This window comes from Marmota monax, unplaced genomic scaffold (assembly GCF_021218885.2).
Source record: "Marmota monax isolate L192 unplaced genomic scaffold, Marmota_monax_Labrador192_F-V1.1 WCK01_AAM20220418_F8-fsc01506, whole genome shotgun sequence".
NCBI classification, from domain to species: domain Eukaryota; kingdom Metazoa; phylum Chordata; class Mammalia; order Rodentia; family Sciuridae; genus Marmota; species Marmota monax.
In genome coordinates, this window is record NW_026694769.1 from 1 (window position 1) to 27143 (window position 27143).

Consider the following 27143-nt stretch of genomic DNA (forward strand, 5'->3'; position numbering starts at 1 on the left):
ATATATATATATATATATATATATATATATATATATATATATATATATATAACAGTTTATTCATCCAATTCATCTATTGAAGGGCATTTAGGTTGCTTCCACAGTTTAGCTATTATAAATTGAGCTGCTATGAACATTGATATGGCTGTGTCACTGTAGTATGCTGATTTTAAGTCCTTTGGGTATAGACTGAGAATTGGGATAGCTGGGTCAAATGGTGGTTCCTTTCTAAGTTTTCTAAGGAATCTCCACACTGGTTTCCATAGTGGCTGCACCAATTTGCAGTCCCACCAGCAGTGTATGAGTATGCCTTTTCTCCCACATCCTCACCAACATTTATTATTTTCTGTTTCTTGATAACTGCCATTCTGACTGGTGTGAAATGAAATCTTAGAGTAGTTTTGATTTCCATTTCTATAATTACTACAGATGTGGAAGACTTTTTCACATATTCGTTGATTTAAGGTACATCTTCTTCTGGGAAGTCTCTGTTCAGCTCTAGCCCATTTTTTTATTAGATTGTTTGGTTTTTGTTTTGTTCTGTTTTATTGGGTTGTTTTTTTTTTTTTGCGGGGGGGGGGTATTAACTTTTTAGAGTTCTTTATGTATCCTGGAGATGAGTGGTCTATCTGACATATGTGTGGCAAAAATTTGCTTCCAAGTTGTAGGCTATTTGTTCACCTCATTGATTGTTTATTTTGCAGAGAAGAAGCTTTTTTGTTTGAGGTCATCACATTTAATAATTTTTTGTTTTATTTCTTATGCTTTAGGTGCTTTAGGACTCTTTTTAAAAAGTCAGGGCCTAATCCTACGTGATGAACATTTAGGCCTACTTTTTCCTCTATTAGGCGCAGGGTCTCTGTACTAATTCCTAGGTCCTTGATCCACTTTGATTGAATTTTGTGCATGGTGAAAGATAGGAGTCTATTTTCATTTTGCTGCATATGGATTCCCAGTTCTCCCAGCACCATGTTGAAGAGGCTATCTTTTCTCCAATATACGTTTTTGGTGCCATTGTCTAGTATGAGATAACTGTATTTATATGGGTTTATCTCTGTGTCTTCTATTCTGTGCCATTGGTCTACATGTCTATAATGGGTACCAATGCCATCCCATTTTTGTTACTATAGCTTTGTAGTATAGTTTAAGGTCTAGTAATGTGATGCCTCCTGCTTCACTCATCTTGCTAAGGATTGCTTTGGCGGCTCTGGGTCTCTTATTTTTCCAAATGAATTTCATGATTGCTTTTTCTATTTCTATAAGAAATGATGTTGGGATTTTAATTAGAATTGCATTATATCTATATAGTGCTTTGGGAAGTGTGGACATTTTGACAATATTAATTTTGCCTACCCAAGAGCATGGGAGATATTTCCATCCTCTAAGGTCTCCTTCAATTTCTTTCTTTAGTGTTCTGTAGTTTTCATTGTAGAGGTCTTTTACCTTTTGTTAATTCCCAAGTATATATTTTTCAAGGCTATTGTTAATGGGGTGGTTTTCCTAATTTCTCTGTCAGTACTCATCACTGATATATAGAAATGCATTTGATTTATGGGTATTGATTTTATATCCTGCTACTTTGATGAATTCATTAGTTAATTCTACAAGTTTTCTGGTGGTTTTTGGATCCTCTAAGATAGAATCATGTCATCAGCAAATAATGATAATTTAAGTTCTTTTTTTTTTTCTATTTGCATCACTTTAATTTCTTTCATCTGTCTTATTGCTCTGGCTACAGTTTCAAGAACTATGTTGAACAGAAGTGGTGAAAAAGGGCATCTCTATCTTGTTCCAGGATTTAGAGTGAATGCTTCCAACTTTTTGCCATTTAGAATGATGTTGGCCTTGGGTTTAGCATAGATAGCTTTTACAATGTTGAGGTATGTTCCTACTAGTACTAATTTTTCTAATGTTTTGAACATGATAGGGTGCTGTATTTTGTCAAATGCTTTCTCAGCATTTTCACTTGATATAATTATGATTCTTATGTTTAAGTCTATTGATGTGATGAATTTATTTATTGATTTCCATATGTTGAAACATCTCTGCAATCGTGGAAAAAAAATCCACTTGATAATGGTGCACTATTTTTTTAATATGCTTTTGCATGCTATTTGCCAAAATTTTATTGAGAATTTTTTAAAATACTTTTTAGTTGTTGATGGACACAACACCTTTATTTTTTATTTGTTTATTTGTATGTAGTGCTAGAGGTCAAACCCAGTGCATCACACATGCTAGGCAAGTGCTCTAGCACTGAACCACAATCCTGGCCCCATTTATTGAGAATTTTTGCATCAAGGATATTGGTCTGAAGTTTCCTTTCCTTCATGTGTCTCTGCCTGGTTTTGGTATCAGGATGATACCACCTTTGTAGAATGAGTTTGAAAGGGTTCCTTTCTTTTCTATATCATGGAATTATTTGAGGATTAAATAAAATATAAATTATTTCTTGTAGGTCTTGTAGAACTCAGCTGTGAATCTGTCTGGTCCTGGAATTTTCTTGGTTAATAGGCTTTTGATGGTATCTTCTTTCCTTGCTTGAAATTGATCTGTATGAGAAATGCAAATCAAAACTACTCTAAGATACCATCTCACCCCAATAAGAATGGCGGCCATTTTGAAGACAAACAACAATAAGTGTTGGGGAAGATACGGGGGGAAAAAGTACACTCATACACTGCTGGTGGGACTGCAAATTAGTGCAGCCAATTTGGAAAGCAGTATGGAGATTCCTTGGAAAACTGGGAATGGAATCACCATTTGACCCAGCTATTCCTCTTCTTGGACTATACCCAAAGGACCTAAAAACAGCATACTACAGGGACACAGCCACATCAATGTTTATAGCAGCACAATTCACAATAGCTAAACTGTGTAGCCAAGCTAGATGTCCTTCAGTGGAAGAATGGATAAAAAAAGAAAGTGGCATTTATACACATGGAATATTATTCAGCACTAAAAAAGAATAAGTTCATGGCATTTGCAGGGAAATGGATGGCATTAGAGAAGATTATGCTAAGTGAAGTTAGCCAATCCCAAAAAAAAAAAAAAAAACAAATGCTGAATGTTTTCTCTGATATAAGGGGGGTGACTCAAAGTGGGATAGGGAGGGAGAGCATGGGTGGAAAATTACCTCTAGATAGGGATTAGGGGTGGGAGGGAAAAGGAGAGAGAAGGGGAATAGCAAGGATAGTGAAAGGAGATGGTCATCATTATACAAAATACATGTATAAGAAATGAATTTGATGTCAACATACCTTATACACAGAGATATGATAAATTGGGTATAAGGTGTATTAAGAATTGTAACGCAAAAAAATAAGAGAGCTCATTTATAATGATATAATTTGGCGTGAACATACTCTATATATAGAGTTATGAAAAATTGTGCTATGAATGGATAATTATGAAAGTAATGCACTCCACTATTATCATGTATGTAAGAAATAAATAAAAAATAAAAAGAAATTGATCTGTATAAATTGTAGGTCCTCTTGACTCAGTTTGGGTTGATCATATACCACTGTAGTGTTTCTTAAGTCCATCCACAGCTTCTCTGACTTCAGTCATTTATCAAATCTAAAAATCATACTATAAAGATAAATGAAGAAACAAAACAAAACTATTGCATTTCATGACTAAACAATTAGGGTCACTCCAGGTGAACTGGGCTTCTCAAAATAATCACACAAAGACACAGAAAGACCTTTTTCTTTGAGTCTTGTGACACCTCCTCCAACCTTAGGGGTCCGTGGAAAGAGAGAGAGAGTTCACATGCAGAACCCTTTTATTGGGAAGAAGCCATTCAAATGAGGCAAGAGGTCAGGTATCAGGGGTTTGAGTCTAGCTTCCTGAAGTCTGCTGTCAGCAGATTGACTGACATCTAGAGAAGCCACGCCCATCTCATGAGCTGTGTAGGGATCATGGCAGAGCAAGCAAATGACCAGAGCAAGGCCCTCCCAAATAGAGGGGCAATGTCAGTTCAGTCCACTTTGTGGGCTATGTGCACATAGTTGACACACATACTGAGAAACTAATGTGACTCCATTTTTAAAAATAAATAAATAACAGCAGCTTCTACCTCAAGGCCTGTCCTAAGGAAGGGGGTGTGACCCTTGTCCTTGGAAAAACCCACAGAGCACTCCTAAGCACATACCCACCTGCTGAGTTGTTTGCTGTAAATAACAGGAGAGGTCTGCAGTGCCAGGTGTCCCTGACTCAGTTAGGCTAGGTGAGGACCCATAGCAACCCCCTAGCAACCTTCAATCAGCATAAGACAGAGAAAATACCTGGAATGCCAAATGACCCCCAAGTAGTTTATGGTGATTGATAACATGTTAGGAAACCATGTAGTTTAGCAGTACACTCCTCATGGCCTAAACCAATCAGTTCAAACGAATCCCCCTCTTATATTGACCAATCACCCCTACCCAAATTGTTCCTGCCATTGAATGTGCTAATCAATGTTAAGAGTTGTTGTTTGACTTTGCCATGGTATGGAATAATTTGCTGTGTGATGTTGTGATGCATAGAGTATTCCCCCAAAATCCTATAAAATCCCACTGAACAAAGGTCCGGGCGGACTCACTCCCTGGGACTGCTGACTCAGGAAAGGTTGTGAGTTCAGGCTTGAGCTTGCAATAAAGACTCTTGTGTGATTGCATTGGATTCAGCTCCTTGAGGTCTATTAGGGTCCCATGAATCTGGCATAACAATACAACCCATGGCTGGCTTGCCACATCTCCACATTCTCATCCCTCAAGGCTAAGGGACACTTGGTTCCTATATGGCAGCTCCCAACAGGAAACCAAGCTTCATCATGGCTTTTTTCATGAGTGACCTCAATTTTGTATTTCTGTGGAATAAAACACCCCCATGTTGCCACTTGACACCATAATGAACCAATATATATTCCAAGTAGCAACAGGTAAGTTGAGAGGGAAGATAAAGCAGTCAAATGAAACAAGCAAAATATAGTGACAATGGTATGACCAAGCAATTCTGAGTAACGTGATCTAGCATTAATGTCATCACATTATAAATCAGATGATATAATTCTGAAGTAGGCTGAGAGGGAGATGAGGGCACAACAATTGTGGAGTGAGGAAACAAACACTACTGCCTCAATCCTCCTCCTTCTCCTTTCCTTCCTTCTCTGTTGCTGACACTCTTTCCATCAAACTGACAAGTAATATATCTACATATAGAAAATACGTAAAATCCACAAAAAAATCAACATATTTATATAACTTTATTGTTGGAATTAAGCATTTTAATAAATTGATTAATGCCTCAATTACTCTTTCTCACATGCTGTGAGCAATTCAGCACCCTCCTTTAACAAGTACTAAATTACTGTAGTTTAGATGCTTCTGTCAAAGTCCAGAAACCACATAAATCATTTGAACAAGGAAAACTTAACATAGACCTATTCATGTCTGAGGCCCTGGATTTAATCCCCAGCACTGAGAAAAAAAGAAAAATAATCAAGTAGTAAAAAGTGGTTAACTACCAAAAGAAGTAAAAGAAGGATCCAAAGAATGCAGAAATGGCATATATAGTACCTCTTAGATTGAGGCAGAGTAGTCAAGGAAGGAAAAAATGTATGACAGGGTCCCCAATGAGACTGAGGTACAGAACTCATTGGGGAAGATGGAACCATGGCCCACTGGAAGGTTGAAATGGATCTGTAATGCTCCAACTCACCAGGTGTCCTCTTTCATAATACCCCACCCCCCAAACATTTCTGACACCAAATGTTTGGAGTTTTCCACATCAAGTTATTCTCCAATTCTCTGCATATATCTGGGTATCCTATAATTAAATTAAGGAATTACCAGAGACCCCAGAGGTTAAGTGGACCCCACAGTCTTAAAAGTATGTTCCCATGATTTCAGATGAAAATCACAAGATAACTCCTCAAGTTACCCACCTGTTTCTGAGGTTCCTGTCACTGTAAGGAGATCCAGTGAAGTCTCTCCAGTGGCAAAGGAAAACTCTACTCAGAACTTTCAGACCCTTGCCCATACCACAGAAAAGAATGAAAGGATGTCTTGGGGTTTAGCAAAGAGAGGAAGAGTATGATTAGAAAGTGAAAAGTGAATATAGGAGAATAATGTGGGCCATCTCAAGAGCAAGAAGAGACACACCACCAGGAATTAAGGTCAGGTTATTTTATAGTGTACAAAGATAGAATATATGATCCAAGTGGATAGGACTTTCCTGGAGACTGGGAAATATTGATTTTTTCCTGTTAGGAAATCTAGTCTGCTATGTTGTTTTCAGCTGATACTTGATCAGGTGTTTGATCCAATCAAATGTTAGCCCCTAGTTTCATGAGGTTAGTAGTGTCTTTCTTTTGAAATCTTGTTCCTGCTTTGCTGAATTCCAGAAATTTTATATGGAATTGGAAACTTATAAAGTAATTTATGGGATTGGTGCATATTTACCTTTGGTCTCTTCCTTTCCCTTAAGTTTCTTTGTCCAGGTCAGGAGCAGTTCACAAATTTTTGTTCCACATCCCAACAGGCACTTTTCTCCTTTAGAAACTTTTTTTTGGTAGTATCCCAAATTTCTATCTCATTCCCAAGGCCCATCCTCCACTCTAAGATCTATTCTCAGATTGGATGATTTTCTACAGCCATTATCTAGAAGGGCTCACAAAACCAAGAAAAACAACTCTGTTTACTATCCAATTTATTATAAAAGATCTTGTAGAAAATACACTGAATAGCCAGATAAACATGTACACAGAGTGAGGCCCAAAAAAGCCTCAAGCACAGGAATATCTGTCCCATGGTGGAGTTTGAGAGGCACACCACAACACATGGATGCATTGTTGTTCATCAAGTCAGAAGCTCCCTCAACATTTTTTATGGGTATTTCATTATTTCATTAAGATTTATTAAATCATTTACTGCTGGAAATTAATTAACTCAACATTGAGCTCTATTTCCTCCCCTCTTTCAACTTTCTACTCTAAATTTGTTCTTTTGGCAACCTGACCCCATCCTGAGGTGATCCAAGGGCTTTCTAAAAGTTATCTTATTAACATAAACTCAGATTGCTGAAAGGGGCTGGTTATTAATAACAACAGACTCTCCTTTTGAAGTCAGATTTAAAAATAGGTAGTTAGTGTAGTTAGGTAAATTGGTCTAATATCAAGAATGAAGGCCATATTGAGAATGGAGCCCCAGGAAAGCAGAGAAGCACTTGGGGAAATTGAAATGTTAATGTTCCCAAGGCCCAGAGCCCATTCTAAAGAAATGTTAATGAAGAAGCTTGCAGCATACTGGGAGGCGCTAATCAAAAGCTGCCCCAGGCCCTTCCTGCCCAGATTACTCCTCTGGCCCATCTGCCCCTCACCTTCTAGGTCTTCCCACCTACATTCTATCACTGCAAGATAACAAAGGACAAGAATGTGGGAAAACTGAAAGAAGACCTTAGCTATAAAAGAGGGAAGACCTCCCCTTTCCATGGATTCCACCTCTTGGGTCCCCTTCTTCCTCCAGGAGAATATCTTTTCTGCTCCCCTTAATAAAGCTTCTACTTTCCACTCTAAACTTGCCTTGGCATGCTTCTCTAGTGTTAAACTTCAGCACTGGGGAAGTAAGGACTCTTCACCAGTAAACAGTGATAACACTTTCATCTCTATCAGGAAATTCCAAGGATTTTAGGAGCTGTTTTCAGGGATCTGGGATACAGACTAAAAATATAGATAAAGATATTAATATAGACATTTCTTACTATGTCACCAAAAGGTGAGCCTTCTGCACACCATTGGAAGATGCATATAAAAGGAAAAACGGTCCAGTATGGTGGCTCATGCCTGTAATCCCAGCAGTTTAGGAGGCTGAGGCAGGAATATCACAAGTTCAAACCAGTCTCACAAATTAACCAGGCCCTAACAATGTAGGAAAAGACTGTCTCAAATTTTTAAAAGGGTGGAGGGAGGGGAGTTGTGTGCTGGTGTTCTAGCTCACTGGTGGAGCAAGTGTGAGGAACTGGCTTTGATCCTCAGCACCATATTAAAAAATAACTAAATAAAGGTATTGTGTCCATCCACAACTAAAGAAAAATATTTTTTTAAAAGAATAGGTTGGGAATGTTTCTCAGTAAGCACAACTGGATTCAATCCCTGGTACAGGAAAGAAGGAAGGAAGGAAGGAAGGAAGGAAAGAAAGAAAGAAAGAAAGAAAGAAAGAAAGAAAGAAAGAAAGAAAGAAAGAAAGAAAGAAAGAAAGAAACAGAACTACCTTGCCTTGCAGTGGCTCCTCCAGTGCATTGTACCAATAGTCTCACATTGTGTCAGAATGCAAAGAAGTGTTCACAAGGTCCAGTTACAATAACACAAAGAAGACCAACATGGAGTGGATTTGGAAAAGAAATGTAATGAAATGATACTGGACTCTGTACACACCTTTGACTTTATACTTTATGTATGCATACATGTTACACCATTTTACAACCATTTGAACTTCCATAAAACAACAAATCTATCATGACAAAGCCCCTGAAAATGAAGAGGTTTTCATCTGTTCCCCAACATAAGAAGCACTCCCAGTCACTGTACACTACACTGCTATAGTATTTACTCTTCAAATTCACTCAGTCCCATTGACTATACTGTTACCTAAAGATAACAATTTGTATATAAAATTATGAATATAAGAAGAGAGAGGAAGCAAATGGTCAATACATAAAAATACACACATATACACCCCAAGCAAAGAGAAAATATACAAAGCTATTACAATCCTTGTTTATAGATGGACAGTGTAATTATATGTACTTTCTATCTTCCAATTCCCAAACTTTATTGTCTCTCCCCAAGTCAGAACAACTGGTCTCATCTGTAGCTCACTGTTGGAGCAAGTATGAGGAACTGGCTTTGATCCTCAGTACCACATTAAAAAATAACTAAATAAAGGTATTGTGTCCAGAAAGCTATTGAATTATGGAAAAATGGGTATATTCCATTCATCCCAGAATAGGAAGCAGATAACATAGAATGTTGTACTCTTTCTTCTCTTAAAACTCCATCATTTATTGTACTTTAGAACTGAAATATCCTCCAAAGGCTCACATGTTAAAATCTTAGTCCCCAGCTGGTGGCCTTTTGGGGAAGTGGTAGGAACCTCAGTAGGTGGGGACTAGGAAACAGGAAGGAAGTAGATAACTTGGATGTGTCCTTGAAGACTATGTCTTGGCCCCTTATCTATCTATCTATCTATCTATCTATCTATCTATCTATCTCTCCCTCCCTACCTCCCTTCCTGCCTCCCTCCACCCCCCTTTCCCTCTGTCTTCCTTTCTTGCTTCCTGCCTGCTGTGAGGTGAGCCACTTGCTCCACCACCTGCTCCCTGTCATGAAATGACATTCTCCCTCAAAAACAATGGAGCCAGGTGACTATGGACTGAAACCTCTAAAACTGTGAGGAAAATAAATCTGTCCTCCTTTAGGTTGATTTTCTCAGTATTTTGTCACAGAGACAAAAAGGTGACTAACATACCTATCAATTTCCCTGGAAATTTTTAGATAATGACTGTCATCTGATAGTCTAAATCTGCAAAAATAGAACTGGGGATCATTCTCAACCTCAAAGTTCCTCTACACACTTGCAAGTGCAGTAACATGATCTCCCCTCTGTTTGAATTTGTTTTGTTTTGTTTTGTTTTTGGAAACAGGGTACCACTATGTTCCCCAGCTGGTCTCAAACTTTTGGGATAAATTGATCCTCGTGCCTTAACCTCCCCAGTAGATGGGATTACAGGTATGTACTGCCACAGCTGCTTGAAATAACTTTTAATACCAAAAAATAGGGCTCCTCAGTTAAATTGCATATTCTCTAAACCAGTTACAAAACAGCCAAATTTTATCTTCTGCTATCTGAATATAAGATATGAACTGAACTCTCATAACCACACATGTGAAGTCTGAACAGAAAGCAGAAGGACAAGCCCACTGAACAGTCCAAGTCTCATCTCATGAGCTTTTGCGACCAGGAGTCTGTCGCCCCAGGAAGAGCCACAGTGAGGGATCACAGACAGCAAGGCACTCTATGTGGACAAAACCTGGAAGTGTTAGGGAAGTAACAGAGATTCAGCCTCTGGGGGAGCACAATTAACACCACAACCTGAGCTGAACCCCTCCATTGGGGTACTCAGGATTTCCTCCAAAGGGGAAAAATTGTTAAGGGGTACAGGGAGCCCCTCAGACCCACTTGCCATGGAGCAGATGGTCATGGACACACCTCCATACCTAAGCATGAAGTATGGAAAGAGAGCTCCAGAGAAGGAGATGGGAGGGAAAGAAAAAATGTGGGACCCATCAATCATGTTATAGAAGGAGACATCCCCTTCACTGTAGTCCAGGAAAACCCCCACCCTGCAGGGATCCTGCCTAGGAGATAAACAAGTCTCAGGATCAGTTTGGGCAAAATACTTATTGTTACCTTTCCCCATGACCCAAAACCCCCTTTGTGATAATTCCAGGTAGTTGCCTGTTCTCCTCACATCTTTCCTGCAGACTCCCAGAGTCCATTTGCTGAAGAGTTCATTCTCTATCTCCACTTCCCAGAACCATCTTCCTGATGTGATGCCCTTAAGACCCAACACACTGCATTTTTCATCACAGTACAACAGGCTGGGGTCCTTCCAGGACAGATGCATCTTTTCATGAGAGATAGAAAGCCAGTGATGAGCAGACAATGGATCCAGAGTGACAGACCCTGTTGAGAGAGTTATCAATCATGCAAGGTCCTCCCTGCCCCAAAACAAAGCACACAGCCACCCACCACCTCACAGCCACAGAGCTGCCTGAGCTGAGGAGGGGATAAGCCTCCTGAGATACCAGTCTTGTAACTCAAGCCCACGTCCTCAATGAGGAGAAGGAGCCAGAGATTGATTTGGGGGGTAGACTTGTGACAGGTCCCTTAAGAACCAGTACCAGTGTTGTGACTATCACTTCTGCCACAGCATCACCATTGGTGATGCCAGCATCTGAATCACCACAGAGAACTTAAGGAGAAGCCAGAAGCCATGAGGGCAACAGGAGGAACATCTAGAAGCGCACAGTCACTCACAGGCTTGGAACTGTTCCTTCCGCCAATCTACGAGAGAACACACATCTGATATCAAGGATTTGCAGAGTCTGTACACATCAAGGTCAGCACCCAGTCTTATGAAACAGCAATGTGGGAGGAAGAAGGGAAAAGCTGTGTGAAAACATTCACGTGCTGTATTTATCTCTTACACACACACACAAACACACACACACACACACACACACCACTCACACATCCTGCTGCAGCATTCCCATGAGGACTAAGCCAAAAAGCTTAACACCCCAGGATCAAAATGCTGGATATCAATCTGAAAGGTCACTGTTCAGATTTAGCTACCAAATAATACTTTCTCAAGACACAGACACATAACCATCCGGACAACTGGGTTATCTTGATATAGAATTGAGGTTATCAAAATTTCCAAGACCTCCATTTACTTATAAAGAACTGACTGTGCTGCACTTGTAAGGTACCTCTAAGCCATGAGTTGAGAATTACATCTAGCTTAGCTAAACTTGGAGGATGACTATAAATCATGAGTGCAGGGAACTCAGAGAAATTTTGCCCAGTTAGGAGGCAATGGATAGGGTTTTAGGATGGGAGAGAAAGAAGTTCAAAGCAGGAAACAAATATATCCAGTGAGAGGTTAACACTAGTGACTTTTCTTCAACTTTTCACAGAACAATAGGAGAAAAACACATATGGGAGAACCCAAAAAATATCGGATCTAGTCGTTTGTCTCCCACAAGAATTGCCTAAAGAGTTTTAAAACTTCCAGCTATGATAGAACCCATAGTCCTAAACTCCAGAGTGTGTGAATAGGTTAAATACATAGGCAACTTTACAAAGGTGATTAAGATTCAGGTTCTTGAGCAGAGGAGGTTATTCTGGATTGTCTGGATGAGTCCAAACCATCACATGAACCCTTGTAAACACAGACCTTTCTTGGGTGTGGTCAGAGAAGCAGATAGAATCACATAAACAAGGTCAAAACCATGCTGTGCTGCTGGCTTTGAAGATGGAAGAACAGGCCCCCAAATGAGGGAATACAGAGGGCCTCTAGAAACTGCACAAGACAACAGCCTCCACAAAGGAACACAGCCTTGTTCATACCTTCTTGGACTTCTGACCTACAAATATTTAAAATAACATATTTATGTTGGCTGAAGCTACTAATTTTGTACTAACATGGCAGCAAATAGAAAGCTAATATGCCCACTTAGGTGACACACCCCATGTGGAAAAAAGCACTGGCAGAGAAATGTGCTGGCAGAAAACATGAATCTCTGTGTCTCCTGCACTCGGGAAGCTGAGGACCCAGAAAGTCTCACATGCTCTGCTGGATGGTGAAAAGGCAGGTTCCCAGTGAGTCAGTGAACCAGAGAAAGTCTGAAGGTTAAAGGAAAAAACCCAATGGCTACTAGGAATAAGTGACACAGACTTTGGACTTTACCTCAGGGTCCGGGAAGGGTGACCAAGCAATGAGATGAGACCTGCCTTTACTCAGGAGACACCAAACCAAGGGTCTTATGAACCAGTTTAGACTAGCCTCCTGATGGTGAAGACCTGAAATAACTAAGAGAAAACCCATGGTCCCTCTTCCCCCACTGCTCCAAAGCCACATAAGTCTCCTCCAACCTCCATACTCCATTTTCGGAACAGGATAGGAAGGTCATTAACCAAAATTTTTTCTTTCTTAAAGATTTGTGTTTAAATTTGTGCCCCATATTTCCACTAATACAGGTTCAATCATATACATTGGTATTTCCATCTTTGTGGAGTTGCTTAATAGAAACTAGATCATATAAAATGTCTGAGCAGACCCAGATGATCCTTGGAGAAAAGTAAGTTTTGCTCATTTTTCACCAAGATATTAGATAAAATCCAATTATAATTTTCTATATAATACCTGACTGAGAATATCAAAAAAAAAGAAGAAGAAAATGGAGGAGAAGGAAGCAGATGGGGGAGAAAAGAAGGAATGAAAGAGAAAAACCTTTTGAGACTTTCCAGTGTGTCAAGTGCCATGCTATGCACTTTAATGCAGCCTTCATATAATTCCCACTGAAAATTTGAATATATAGCTCATTGTTACAATTTCATGAACAAGATGAGATAGACATTTGTCCACCTCACACTATGGACCTCTCAATATGACAGTGTTGATTCTAGTAGAGTTATGGTGTTTATTCTTACAAAATAAAAGAGTATGCAATTTATACATGAAAACATATAGATATTAATTCAGTAGAGAATGGGGAGATGGTAAAAATAAAGACAATTTGATTCTTCTTTTTTAATAAAAATGTCCCCAGGAAAATCATTAAGATTCTCAAAGAATGTTCCTCAAATATCTGAATCCAAAGCCTCTTGATGCCATGGCTCACCTTCCTCTGTCACTCACAGTCTATATCCCTGATGTGAAAAAGAAACATCCAGAGTAGGAAAAGGGCATATTGTACAAATTCAGATGGCACAGGTCCTAAACTCACCCCCAGAGTTAAAGAGTCCTCTGGATAATTTTTCATTGAATTGGAAACTGCCTTAGCATATGCCTTTCCTAACTACTACTGGAAGGTTCAGGTGGTCTCATTATCACAAGCAAACTCAATGAGATGATTACTTAGAAATAGATTAATGGAATTCACGCACACACACACACACACACACACACAATGTATTAACTGAAAACTCTCAAAGATGTATCAAGGAATTGATTACATTTCAGGCACACAAAGAACCTGCAAATCCTCTTCACACTCAACTCAAACCACCTTGGATGTGATCTTCCAGCTCTCACTGCTTCAGCACAACCAAAATGTCTATGTGAATCTTGGGCACTCTACTTTCCTTTTGACTTCCTCTCTCCTCCTACCTCATCCTTTCTTCTCTGGTTTGTTCTCTACCCTTTCTTGGGTAAATAATATTAAACTCTCCAGGTTTCTCCTTTTATGATCTTCACACATTTTAAAAACAACAACAACAACAAAGACCAAGCCCAACAGGCAAAGCAAAATTCTCTTAAAATCAGAGAAAAGTGTTGTAATCAATATAAATTGCATTGTGTTCCTGTAACACAAACACAAACACAGACTTTGCATATAATTTCAAGTGGTTCTCAGATCCCCTAGCATCCTGGACCCCAAATTCTGAACACCAGAAACTCATTTCTCAGCAACCTAGATGCTTAGAAGAAACCAAACTAGGACAGTGAGTCAGAGTAGGAGGTGGCTGAGAGAAGACCAATATCCAGAGGACCATGAAGAAACAAGAAAACCAAACATGGACCCAAACGATAAAAATCCAGGGTAAAGGGAATAGAGAATCAAGGCCCCACATTAGGAAGATGTAAGTCCTAAGCTGTCAAATATGATTTCTGAAATTTCATGGAGACCAGCAATTCCTATCCACAGTTCCAACCTGCTCCATCCAGGCTCTGCCCACAACTGAACTCTCCAGTGTCACTGCACCAACAACAAATACCAGTCAAACACAATGTTTTCAGAGGGTGCATTTAACCCTAACCTGCAGGGGAGGATGAGCCTAGAACAGGTTCACTCCTCACACCACAACATGAAAAAACAAAATTAAAATTAAATAAGACATTAGGGAAATTACCAAAAATGAAGAATAATTTAGGGCTGAAGTTGTGGCTCAGAAGTAGAGTGCTCCCCTACCTGCGTGAGGCACTAGGTTCAATTCTCAGCACCACATAAAAATAAAATAAAGGTATTGAGTCCACCTACAACTAAAAAAAAAATTGTTTTAATGAAGAATGATTAAAAGACAGGAATGTGATATGAGTTCTGTGATCCAATCCAGGGAGAAGTCCCTGTGGTCTTCCAATGCAATTATCTTTTACAATTATCTTTTCTCCTTTTAGGAGAATTTTGCTTTCCTATTGTACTTGGCTTTGGTTAGATTGGACATGGGGCAGATTAATGTGTAAGGATTATAGGGAAAAAAAAACAAGAGAAGTTAATAGTATTTACTGGGAAGGTGAAAAACAGATTAGACAAGAGAGCAGGAAACCTAATCCCATCCTGGGTAGAGGCCACTGACACAGAAGGGCAGAGGAGGATCCTGGAGGAGGGAAGGCCAAGGACACATCAGAGTCACTTACCTGCATACAGGGGGGCCTTCCTCCAGGCTGAAAGGGAACACACAGTGGTGAGACCACAGCTAAAACAAGCCTGCTCAGCATGAATGTACCTGCCCTGGCCTCCTCTCCATTCTAAAGATGGGACTACCCACAGGAGGAGAGAGCCAGAAAGTAGATGGGCTCTTGCAGTATCAGAGTCCACAGGGTATTGTGGGAAATCCCCTGGACCACAGATCAAGACGGCTGCTTTACAGGCCAACTACTACCACTGTCCCACTGCTTTCTCTCTGTCAGAAAACTGTCTGCCTCAAAACTCATAAAAATCCATATTCTATCTGTCTTTATTCAGTTTTGCCACTAAGGATCAAAATTACACTATGTGTGAAAATATTTGAGAGAATAAATATAATTCATTCCACAATTGTGAGGGGTATTATTATATCCAGGCTTTCTCAAGAAAAGATACATTTGAGGAAGGGGTGGGGATGTACATCATGGTAGAGGGATGGCCTAGCATGCACGAGGTTCCAGGTTCATGCCTCCGCACCACAAAATGAAAAAATAAAATTAAAAAAGACACTTGGGAAATTGCCAAAAATGAAGAATGATTTAAAGACAGGAATGAGTTCTTCAGTAAAACTGCCCAACTTTTCACATGTGAAATATTTCCAGAGAATAAGAACCACTTTTTAGGAAGTACTTGGTTCACTCCATCACTTTCCCACCTGTGGTGAGCAGCCTTCTTGGATTAGCACCTTCGGGAGCTGGAGAAAACATAATCCCTCACTGATGATTTGTTGGGAGATGAACAGAAGGCCATACTCCTAAACTTAATGACTCCATTTACTTATATAGATCATTTAATGATCTTAATATCTGCCTTTAATCTTCTAGGTGCAATCCAACTGCTAGATGCATTGAAGACTGATATATATATATATATATATATATATATATATATATATATATATATATATATATATGGCAATCCAGGGTTGAAATAAGATGCAGAATACATGACAGACCACAGGTCACCATCAAACTCAGGTTTCCACATGCTAGATAGGAAACAGTAGACCAGATCAAGGAAAGGCCAGGGACCAGTGTACTGGCATCCACTAGCTTCCCAGGGATAAGGCCCCACATGTCTGTGCCTAGACAGAAACAAGGAGAAGGGACACCATAACACAGGTTGGATAAGGAAACAAGGAATAAATGGAGGGAGAGTCACTTACCAGAGAGATAAGCAGCTTTCCTCTGATCTGAAAAACAACAAGAAATAGGGGAGCTAGGAACTAGAACATCTGCTACCAAGGAAACAGAAAATTCAGAAGGGAAAGCAGAACTTACTGAGATCTGCCTTGAGTTCATCTGAAAGAAAATGAAAAACAGTGTGAACGCCCATCCCCAAGAAAAGGAAAGACTGAGTGCCTGAAAAACCTAAGGAAAACATTTCTGTTCACTAGAATTTCTAACTACAAACCCACTCAACCCCACCAGTCTCTAGCTGTCCTCTCTGATCTCCTCAGTCACCTCCTCTGAGTCCAGGACCCTGGATCTCCCTAGAGAGCTGGACTCGGACTCTGGCCCCCGTCAGCTGTCCCACTCACCACCAGGTCTGCACTTGCCCTTTGTGGTCTTACCAATGGTCTTCAGCACCTCTTCCTTTGCCTGCTGTTCCTGCTTCTTAAGCCGCTGCTGATGCTCCTTTTCCTGCCTCACCTGCATCCTTCTGGAATGTGCTTTTCTGATAAAATAGCAAGCCCCCAAGAGTAGGAGCCCCAGCATGGTCAGGATCACAGCAAATGCTGGCTTCCAGGGAGAAGCCTGAGGGAAGAAGGGCTCTGTGGCCCAGGCAGACAGCAGGTCAGGGACACACCCAGGAGAGCCAGCTCACTCAGAGAGGCCAGCCCTCCCCAAAGCTCTGCTGGGAGTGGGAAGCAGCACTGACCTGGGATGTAAATAGCCATGGCCTTCTCCTGGCCCAGGACAGGGTTGAGGACAGAGCAGGTCACATTCCCCACAGAACTGTCTCTCACCACCAGAGTGGCCTCCACACTAAACAGCTCCTCAGTGTCTTGGGAGTGGGTTTCAGAAAGCGCTGGGAACTTGTTTTCACTGAGGTCTCTCCACTGCACCTGGGGCTTTGGGAACCATCCTGGGGCTTTGCACACCAAGCACACTCCATCCTCTTCTGGCCCTTCTATGTGCACTTGGGGGTCAGAGCCCATACCTGTGGGAAGGAAGCTGTGTAGCCCCAGGAGGCCACCTTGGGCTCTGAGACCCCAGAGTTGCCAAGACATTACATAACTTCAGGGGGAAGGTTTTCATGTTCAATTCTGGGAATTCTACGGAAAGACGGAATAAATGGAAGGAGCACAGGGACCCACACAGGGCAGTAGGCTCTTGTCCCCAGCTGTGATGCCCAAAGAAAAAAACAGGAAGAATTTTGTCCCAGGGCTCCCTCCTTGGATCTCAGTCTTCTCACCTCACACACTCTCCTGGGACATCACCCTCTCTGTGTATATCATGTCCAAAATCGTATTCAGTGACCACCTTGACTCCTGAATTATCTTACCCTCCACCCATGTCCCTATGAGTTATCTTTACCAGGTTTCCTCACATACACTTCAAACTCAAATTCAGAACTGAATTCATTAATTTGCACCACTTGTGATAAAATGATTATTAAAATAATCCAATACTTCACCCTTCTTTATAGTCAGTTCTAGAAATTCCACTTAATTTTTTACTGCCTTTACCTTCTGCCCCTGGGCCCAGTAATGGATTCAATTTGGCAATGAAAAATTAGCAAAAATGACTAATGAACCATGGTTTATTCCCTCTGCCATTTCCACAGGAGGACAATCCTGGTCTACCCAGTTGAGGATGGACTCATGTAACATTGCCTGGTCAACCTGCTACTGCTGCCCTAGGTCAGCCACATGACCACCTGAAACATCAGCACACCCAACCAAGGTGCACCTGGTGAACTTTTCTGCTAACTTAAGAACAAATAAAAATTACAAGTAAAAAGTTTAATTCTCCCTGTTAATAAAATAAGATTCTCTTCCTTTTTCTTATACCATTTGCTTTAGGAAATTGCAATTACAAATAGATACTTCCTTCTCTTTTGAAATTTTTATACATGATTTTGAAAACTAGTTAGGTTTTTTGCCAGCTTTGTGGCTCAGGAATGACTTTCTCAAGAACCTGGGAACCATTTCTTTGAAATGTAAACATCAGGGAAGATAGCAACCCTTTGCCCCCTTTTCTGTGGAAAGGTAGGAGCCTAACTTATGTGGGCATCTTGATCCAAGTTGTAAAACTGCTTCCTGTCATAAAGCTGGAGGAGTTCATTTTGCTTCCAGATAAAGCCTAATAGATTACACAGATGATCTCCCAAACTACCATGTAAATTTAGGATGAGTTATGTGGAACAATAGTTCTTTGAGCCCTCTTAATTGAGGATTAGTTATTCTTCGTTTTCAAAATAAGTATACAGGAGATTATATATGCTTCACTCTAAAAACAAAGATGAAATTCCTTTCAAGTTGTGTGATCCGTTCACAGATCACCATAATATGTATCACAATCTGGTTTGTTGCTTATTCAGTAATAAAAGTGTTTTCTCCTAGCATGGAAGATTTTGTTTTTAATTCTATTTCTGAAACATGACCAAAGATGTATGAGTAAACCCAGGTGAGATTAGCCAAGTTCAGCCCCAATTAGTTGAACTCCCTTAGTGCCTGAATTAAATACATTTTTATTGCCAAATCACCTGAGATTGTGGCTGTTTGTTACACAGCATTATTACAGCAGTAGAACTGACACATAATTATCAATAGTCCTGCCATGAAACAACAATGGTTCAAATAAAACACTGGAAGTCTCTGAACACTTCTCTTCCCCTTCCAAACTTTGTGCCCACAAATCTGTTTAGTTGAATCTGGTTTCTAAACCTGACTCCTCCTCTCCCACCCCACTACCATGCCTCAGGTCAGGCAATCATTCTCTCCACATCACAAATGCACTCCAAGCCTCCTTCTTGCTCACCTCCCATTCATCCATTCAAACTGCCAACATGAGCATTCCCAGCTTGGCTCTGTTTAGGATTCCCCCTACTCTGCAACCAAACTCCATAACACAGCACAGAAAGCCTTTACTGATCCAGTAACTGTCTTCCTCTCTGAACACTTGTCCCCAAACTCCACCATCTGAGATCCTCAGAGCCCTTACACTCAACCCCAAGAACTATTTAGTCAAATGCAAGTAGCCACAATCACCATATTGTATGCCCTCTGCCGTTTTACATTCCAGCCCATCAACATCCAGGGCTCTTGTGCCAGCCCAGGTGTCTACTCCTAATGACCTCATCCTGACACCTGACAGTGGTGTTAATACAGGACCATCTCTTTATTCCAGTATTGCCACTTCTTACCATCCTCTCTTCACTCCTCCTACCAACCATGATGGCCTCATTATACCCAGAATAATCAACCAAACTCCTACTTCAAAGGTTTCATAGCAGGTGCTCCCTCTGCATTAAACTCTGGCCCCACAGATATCCACCTGGCTAAATACCTACTTCCTTTGAGCCTTGTTTAGACTGTCAATAAGACTCTGCCCAATTCCCTATGTAACACTATGGATTGTCCTAAATTCCCAGCCCACATCCTGAGCCCCTTTCTTAAATCTACTTGGTCTTTTGTCTTAAGTACTTATCATCTTATGCCATCTTGTACTGAATTATTTCTTATAATTTTTCTTCCTTTGTCTCTAGAATGTAAACTCCTCATGGCTGGGATCTCTATTACACTGATATATCTCTGGTGCACAGGACAAGTCCCAAAATATTTTAGATGCTCCCTATACAGTGTTTGTATTGAATCAATTAATAAAAGATGAGCCACTTTTTTCTCCACTTCACCTATAAAATGTTAGGTTAAATTAGATGATCCTTGATATTCCCATCAAACCCAATATTCCCAAGGTCTCCAGAATAGACATCAAGTAACTAACCTGCCACCTTCACTTCCAAATCAGCCTCTTCATAGAAGCCTCCATGTCTGAAGAAGCAGGTGTACATTCCATTGTCAGAAACCCGGACCTGGCGGAGGAGCATGGCAGCATGCCCCTCAGTAAGGCAGCCCCTCACCAATGAAGTCCGCCCTCTGTACTCAGCCATCTGCTCCTCAGTCTGTTCCCAATGGTTCCAGTAGATGAACACTGTTTGTGAGAATGTGGTGCGGAACCACCCAAGTTCCATGTTCTCTGCATTCATGGCTGGAACTAGGGTGCAGGGAAGTATGACATCCTCACCCAGCACTGCCAAAATGGGGTGTCGAGGGCCAATGACCTGGAATTGCTCTGTGGGCACAGACATAGTGGGGAGAAAGCTAGAGAGACACAGACCAAAAAACGAGAACATACAACATCAGGTGGGAAGGCCAGGAAAGCCGGGGCAGGGGCCACATGAGATGACCCTAGAAGTCTGATGGATTTGGAAGAGGTCTTCTGATCATTATCATGTGGCCAGAAATAATGCCAAAGACACTCCCTCATTGTCTTCTGCTCCTGGTCCCAGGCCATCCCATGAAGAAATCTCTAATTCAGTGATTCTCAAACTTTCATGCACCAGAACCATAAGGCTGCCTTATAGAGCACACATCACTGGACTCCACTCCAGAGTGTCTCATCCACTAGATCTGGGGTGTGTGGGGGGGCAATGAATGTGCATTTGCAAGGAGTTCCAAGGGTGGTCTGAGGAGCACACATTGGGACCTGGGAACCCCAGGTCTAACAAACCCCTGTCTCAGGACAAACATGAAAACTGACAAAGAGCTCACATGCGGCCTGGGTCAGCACTCTTTGGTCATTCAGTCACACCCAGGAAATTCCCCTCTTCCTATTCTAAATTATTTACTTCAGTCTATATTTTTCTCCTCCACTGAGGGAGGAGAGAAATACATATGCACTTTAAAACACAGAGTCAAATGTTACTTACTGCTATGAAAATCCTGCTCTCATAATTCACGGAAACCCCCATCAATGCATGTTCAAGAAGCAGTTCACCTCACTCTCCACTCTTGGGACTCTTGGGCTTCTGAGGCTACCACATGACTCCTCTGCAGGACACGCTGCAATGGGCCTCCAAAGAGCTACTCTCAAATCCTGTACCTCTCCACTCTGGTCTCAGCCACCATTAAATCTCAACTGGAGAATGACTAGGATTCCTGACCTCAGTGATCCTTTTAACACGTGAGCTGATCCATGATGCTGCTCTGCTCAAAGCCTCCACATGGCTCCCCACTTCTCCCCAGGCCTGTCTAGTTTGACCCTCCTTCCCAAGACCCTTCTGAACTCACCTGCTGCTTCTCTCTCCATGGGCTCTAGTCCAGCAACACTGGCCTCTGAGCTTCCTCACACCTCAGCACACTGCCAGCTCTGTACAGGCTCCTCCCCCTGCAGGAACCCTCCTTCCAAATGGTCCTACAGCTCACTCCTCCTTCTCCAGGGTTATGTTCCCATCTACACACCACCTCACTGAACAGTGCTGCCTGCCCACACCTGCCTCCCATGCCCCGGACTGTCCACACCCTGCCCTGCTGCATTTCCCATAGTTTCCAACACTCTTAGGCCTCTCTGCCTAGTTGCAGTTATTACTCACTCTCTCCTGCTAGAAGACAAACTGTATGACAGAATTTGTGTCTGATTCTTTCATAGAATAGCACCTACCAATCAACATTTCATTAATATTTCAGGAATAAAATGAATGAATGAAAGCTCGCAGCACCAAAAAAAAAGCCAAGAAAACAAAAAAAAAATGAGGAAAATGTATTTTCAAATGTTTTTCTATCTTGATTTTTAAAACCACAAAGGAAAACAGATGGGGACACTCACCTGTGGACAGCTGGACAAGGAGAAGCAGGGAAGCGAGACAGCAGAGCAAGGAGCGACTGCAGCGCCCTTCCATATCTTTAGAGCTGGGGAGAGAGATGGGGATGAGGGCCGAGACCTGCAGGCAGGAGGCAGGTCCAGCCCAGAGCTCCAGCACCTCAGCATAGAGAGCAGGGCTCAGGGCTGGACAGCAGTCCCCTGCTGGAGCAAAGCATTTCCTATTGGTTCATCATACTAACAGGGTGGTGGGCCCCCCACTACCCTGACACTATCAAATAGCTGAGCCTGGGCTCCTTCCAGCTCTTGTGGGAAGACTGTGGTATCAGGAAACCATAGAATTACCTGGTAAGAAACTGTTCCTATTAGTACAAGCATGAGTGTTCACATGTGTACACACACACACACACACATACACACATACACAGAGAGAGAGAGAGAGAGAGAGAGAGAGAGAGAGAAAGGGGTAGAAACTTAAATAAATGCAGGTATGGATGCATATAGGTGAGTCAGCCTACCACATGTTTCTAGCTTGGAAAAACAAGTAGTTCCAGAAAAAATGACACTCTAGTAGCCACAAGCATACGGAGCATTAATGTAGTTGTTTTTAAATATCCTTTTCCAATTAAAAAAATACTGGGATCTCTGAAAAACAGCCTGATGATAGGACTGAAGCAAGATAAACATAAATTACATTTGGAGCATATCATAGTAGCAGATTGGGAGAAAGTGCTCAGACATATAGTTAAGCAAATATATCACCAAAGGTGTGTGGGGGGGGGGGGTTGAAAATCAAAGAAAAGGAAGAAAAAGAGAATGGGACCTAGTCACTAGGAAAGACTCACCAACCAGAAAGAGCTTCTAATAGCCAAGGCTTGAGCCATCAAATAAAAAAGCCATAATAAAAAGAATAAAATTACTAAGAAAATACTTTTTATATTTTATTTGGATTGTAGTTCCTCAAATAAAATCTGAGTTTGTATTATTATAAATAAATGGATAATTAAATTAATGGGAGCATTTTTTTCTTTACACAAGACTTCTAATAAGGAGAATGAAAACCCACCAGTTCAATATTTAGAAAAAAATTACTGCAGGAAAGATCAATGAAGAAATGCAAAAGGAGGAGCAACTTCAAAGAAAAACAGGATATTAAAAAAAAGAAAAGAAAGAAAGAAACCGTTCCTTCCTTTCCCCCCCCAACCACAGCTTACTTGACCCAGAACACCAGGCTCTTTCTCTATATATACCTGGAGCTCTTTGGTGGAAGGCATTCCTCTATCTCTCTGTTATTCACATACCACTCATGACCCCCCAGAAAGGAGGGCCCAGACCCAGGGTTCCCATTATGAAAATCATGCAAACTCCTGCTTGCCTCTTCTCCTGCCCCATAATTATGCCCAGGTTTGGCCTGGGCAGTGTCAGAGACAGACATGCCCTCAAGGAGGCTGTGGTGCCCATCACAGGAGCCCAGAACCCTGTCCTGCTTTCTTAGATGTGGAGTTCCCCTAAACCTGAATCTCAGCCCAGTCCCTTCCACTGCGGGCTCAGATATGGCGCTTCATTTAGAAGGTGCCAAGCACTTCCCCCACCAACAGGTTTGTCCTTGCCTTCTTTTTCTTTGAGAGGTTAGGGACCCTTCCTGAGAGGTTAGGGACCCTTCCTGGAGACAAAGCATAGAGATAATGAGCCCTGGTCAGAGAAAAGACCCCAAATCACCTACAATTTGGAAGGACCAGGGAGAAGACAGTCTGTGGTATTGGGAAGAACAAATTCTGGGAGCCGACTTCAAGGCTGCCCTCCAGGCTCAGCCACTCTCACCGTGACCTTCTTGGCCTCAGTTTCCTTGACTGTCTGATGGACATAGTCACAACATCTACCTCCCAAGTTTGTAATGAAAATGATGTGATTTATAGTCACTACATGTAATTAAAACAGGGCCTGGTCCAAGAAAATGTTAAAGAAATGTCATTATAGCAAATGAATAGAGGAACAACCCTCATTAAGCTTCTCCTGGGTCTTCCTAGAACAAGACTGTTCCACCTACTCCCCCACACTGCCTCTCACACCACCTCATCCTCTGCTCCTTCCTGCCACCGGCTTCTCCCTAGATTCCTCCTCTTAGGTCACAGGTGTCTTCAAAGCCAACTTACCTTCTTCTCTGTTCTCCCACCTATGAAAGGCTGTGACTTCCTGGAGCATCTCTAAACACAGAGCTGGAGAAATTTCAGAGTCAAAAGGACCCCAGAAGACCACAAATAATGCCCTCAGAATTTACACCTGCCCCAAGCTGCTCACATAACCCAGTCCTCTGCCTCTGAGTCCAATGCTGGGGCCACAAATTCCTCATCTCCTAGAGGCAGTTGGTTCCCAGGAAAGGGACAAAGCAGAGCCGGACATAAGTTGCAGTGATCTCTGCAGAGTCTCTGACACCGGGGTCCCCACTAAGCCCTCCCAGTCAGAGGAGCAACCACTCACTCACTCCTTTCCACCATCTAAAGCGAAAGCTTGTAAAAGGAGCCTGGGCAGAGTGTACCCTGCCCTCTGGACATTGCTCCCTTTACCAGGAAGAAGGAAGCAGAGTAGAGCAGCAAAAAGAGAGTGCCCACCATTTTCCTGGAACACTGCAGAACAAGCTCAGAATGCCACCACCAATCCCTGCCCAAAGGTCAGACTCCCTAAAACCTAGAGATGTTAGGGACATGTTACAAAAAGAAGAAAACAAAATTATACTGAATCCCTATCAAGAATTGTGCTACATAAATTTTACTAATGCCATCTCATTATCACAACTGCAGAGATAAAGCCATGAGCCCCGCCATCTGGTAACATCAATCTAGTAACTTCCTAGATGAAGGAGAGCCTAGATGTGCCAGGAGACTGCCTCCCACCACCACATCTCCAGCCCAGCTCAGCCCCCTGCCCCAGGTAACTCAAGTGAGCAAGATCCTGAAAGAGACCTTGGACTCTCAGTTGCCTCAATTACATGACCAGAAAGCTTATCTCACCCAGACCTGAGCATTCTCCCTCCCAAGGTTGCCCTTTGCCCTTCCATTTGGGGAGGAAGGGATGGAAGTAGTGACAAAGAGCAGGTCAGGTCTCCTTAAAGAACACTGGCAGAATCCTTGAACAGCACTGGCAGGGGACACAGAACCTCAGCACTATCCTCTCCCAGCTCATCAGGATCACTGTTCAGCTGCTTCGACAAGAATCACCATTCACTGAACCACAAATAATTTTTCTTGTATAAACATAAATTATCCTAATATTAATGAGGTTAATATGTACTGTCTTTTATAACCAAAATGTAGTCTTATCTTTTACCTGTAGCAAGTACTTTCTAAATAGCTTCAGATAAATGCCTAAACCACAAACAACAGTTAATGTAAAATGTATGAAATGCATTGGAATTCTAAAAATGTGAGAGTTGATGTAAAGTACTTCACTCACCCAACCCCCCACCCCATTCTGTTCATACTGGGGATTGAACTCATGTTAGGAAAGCCCCCTGCCTCTGAACCATATCCCTAGCCCTTTAACCCCTTTTCTTAGAATACAGGACCATCTCTTTATCTTGACACTGCTAAGATGAGTTCACTAGGTTACCTTCTACTGTAGGAAAAGGTTTAAAGAACTGTTTTCTGGCTACTTATTTCTAGAAAAAAAAATGAAAAGGAAAAAGACACACAAGTTGGTGAATTTTGTTTCAGTTCCAAAATATCCCTCCAATCTCTATCCAGCATAAACCTGGCTGATGGGCTGCCCTGTGACCTGGCAGCCCACTGAGTAGAATCCCAGTGGTGTGGCTGTGCAAGCCCCTTCTTCTGAGTCTGCCCATCTGCCTCTCCGGTGGGGAGACCCCTCCCAGGTGAGGCTGTCACCTCCGAAACTGAATATCCAATTAGAAGCGGCTGAGAGACCTCCTTATTCCTCTCACTCTCTTAGTGGAGCCAGGCCTTGGCCCAGCCCCACGCTGAATTCACCAATGAGCCCTCCTGGCTGGGGCACCTGCCCCACCACTCTGCATGAGCAATCCACCCCCTTCCTCATCTGAGATTCCAGGGAGGTAAAGTATCCCTCCCACTCAAGCCCTGAGATAGAAAAGGATAAAGGAGTGAGGCCAGAGAAACAAAAATTGTACATTCCTATAGAAAATTTAATGAATTATATTAACTAATAAAAAATAAATAAATAAATAAAAATTTACAAGTAAAGACAGCAGATTGAGAGAAAGCTGGCATAAAAAGGAAGGAGCAGGGCTGTGGGTGTGGCTCAGTGGTAGAGCTCTTGCCCAGCACATGTGAGGCACTGGGTTCGATCCTCTGCACCATCCAAAAATAAATAAAATGCAGATATTGTTTCTATCTACAACTAAGAATTTTTTTAAAAAAGGACAAAAAGTGAAGCCAGGAAAGAGGGATAAGGCCTTCTTGGCATTCGGTCCCAACCTATAAGAAGATGAGACACCAGAATGGGCCCAGAGTATCTGAAACATGTTCCCCAGTTACTGCAATGTCAGATCAGTTGCAGAGAGCCAGCACAGGCACTGACCATATGTGTGACCCATCAGTGACCTGGGAAGAATTTACTGACCCTCCCAATCCCAGGTAGGTCAGGCCCATGTATGGTCAAAGGTGAACCAGGTGAGTCCCAGTGGAAGGGATTTCAAAACTGGGTCATGGGAAAAGGCCTAGAGTTCTCAAAGGTTGACCTCCGCCCCTCAGAGAAGTAGAGGGGGGCCTAGGGCAGGAGAGGCCCTGTCCAGCTCCAAGAGGCACATTCTAACAGTCCCTAGGATGCTGCACACCTTGTTCCTCTCCTGTCACAGAGAATCCTCCCCCCAGGCACAGCCAGGGCCTCTGCTCTCTAATAACCACCAAGAAATATTTAGGCACACCATTCACTGAGGGTCATTTTACCTGAACATTTTATACTTCATTCCCATGATGATTCCCATGAGGTGGTTCTCACTGTCCTCATTCTAGAGCTGAAGGATGGATCCTCTACAATATGTGTAAGCTATCCAAGGTCATAGGGTCACGTGGACAAACACTGACAGGGGCAGGTCTGCCCCA

At 41.9% G+C, this 27143-nt stretch overlaps 1 protein-coding gene across 7 annotated transcripts; it reads right to left on the bottom strand.

Moving 5' to 3' along the window:
- Positions 1-8419: 8419 nt before the first annotated feature.
- On the bottom strand, positions 8420-27059 carry LOC124079541 (butyrophilin subfamily 1 member A1). Of its 7 annotated transcripts, none has more exons than XM_046425127.2 (11): positions 24367-24572; positions 24222-24284; positions 22075-22157; positions 20194-20541; positions 17123-17404; positions 16815-17015; positions 16522-16542; positions 16407-16433; positions 15193-15219; positions 11088-11132; positions 8420-10733 (listed from the first exon to the last, which is right to left on the bottom strand). In XM_046425127.2, exons 3-11 carry the CDS (start codon positions 22145-22147, stop codon positions 10087-10089), a joined length of 1671 nt encoding a protein of 556 aa, XP_046281083.1. In that variant the 5' UTR covers positions 22148-22157; positions 24222-24284; positions 24367-24572; the 3' UTR covers positions 8420-10086. The 7 variants fall into 7 exon arrangements, with proteins under 7 accessions (XP_046281083.1, XP_046281082.1, XP_046281079.1 ...); XM_046425126.2 differs by having other exon boundaries at positions 24547-24564; XM_046425123.2 differs by lacking the exons at positions 24222-24284; positions 24367-24572 and adding an exon at positions 26988-27058 and having other exon boundaries at positions 11088-11114.
- Positions 27060-27143: the final 84 nt, after the last annotated feature.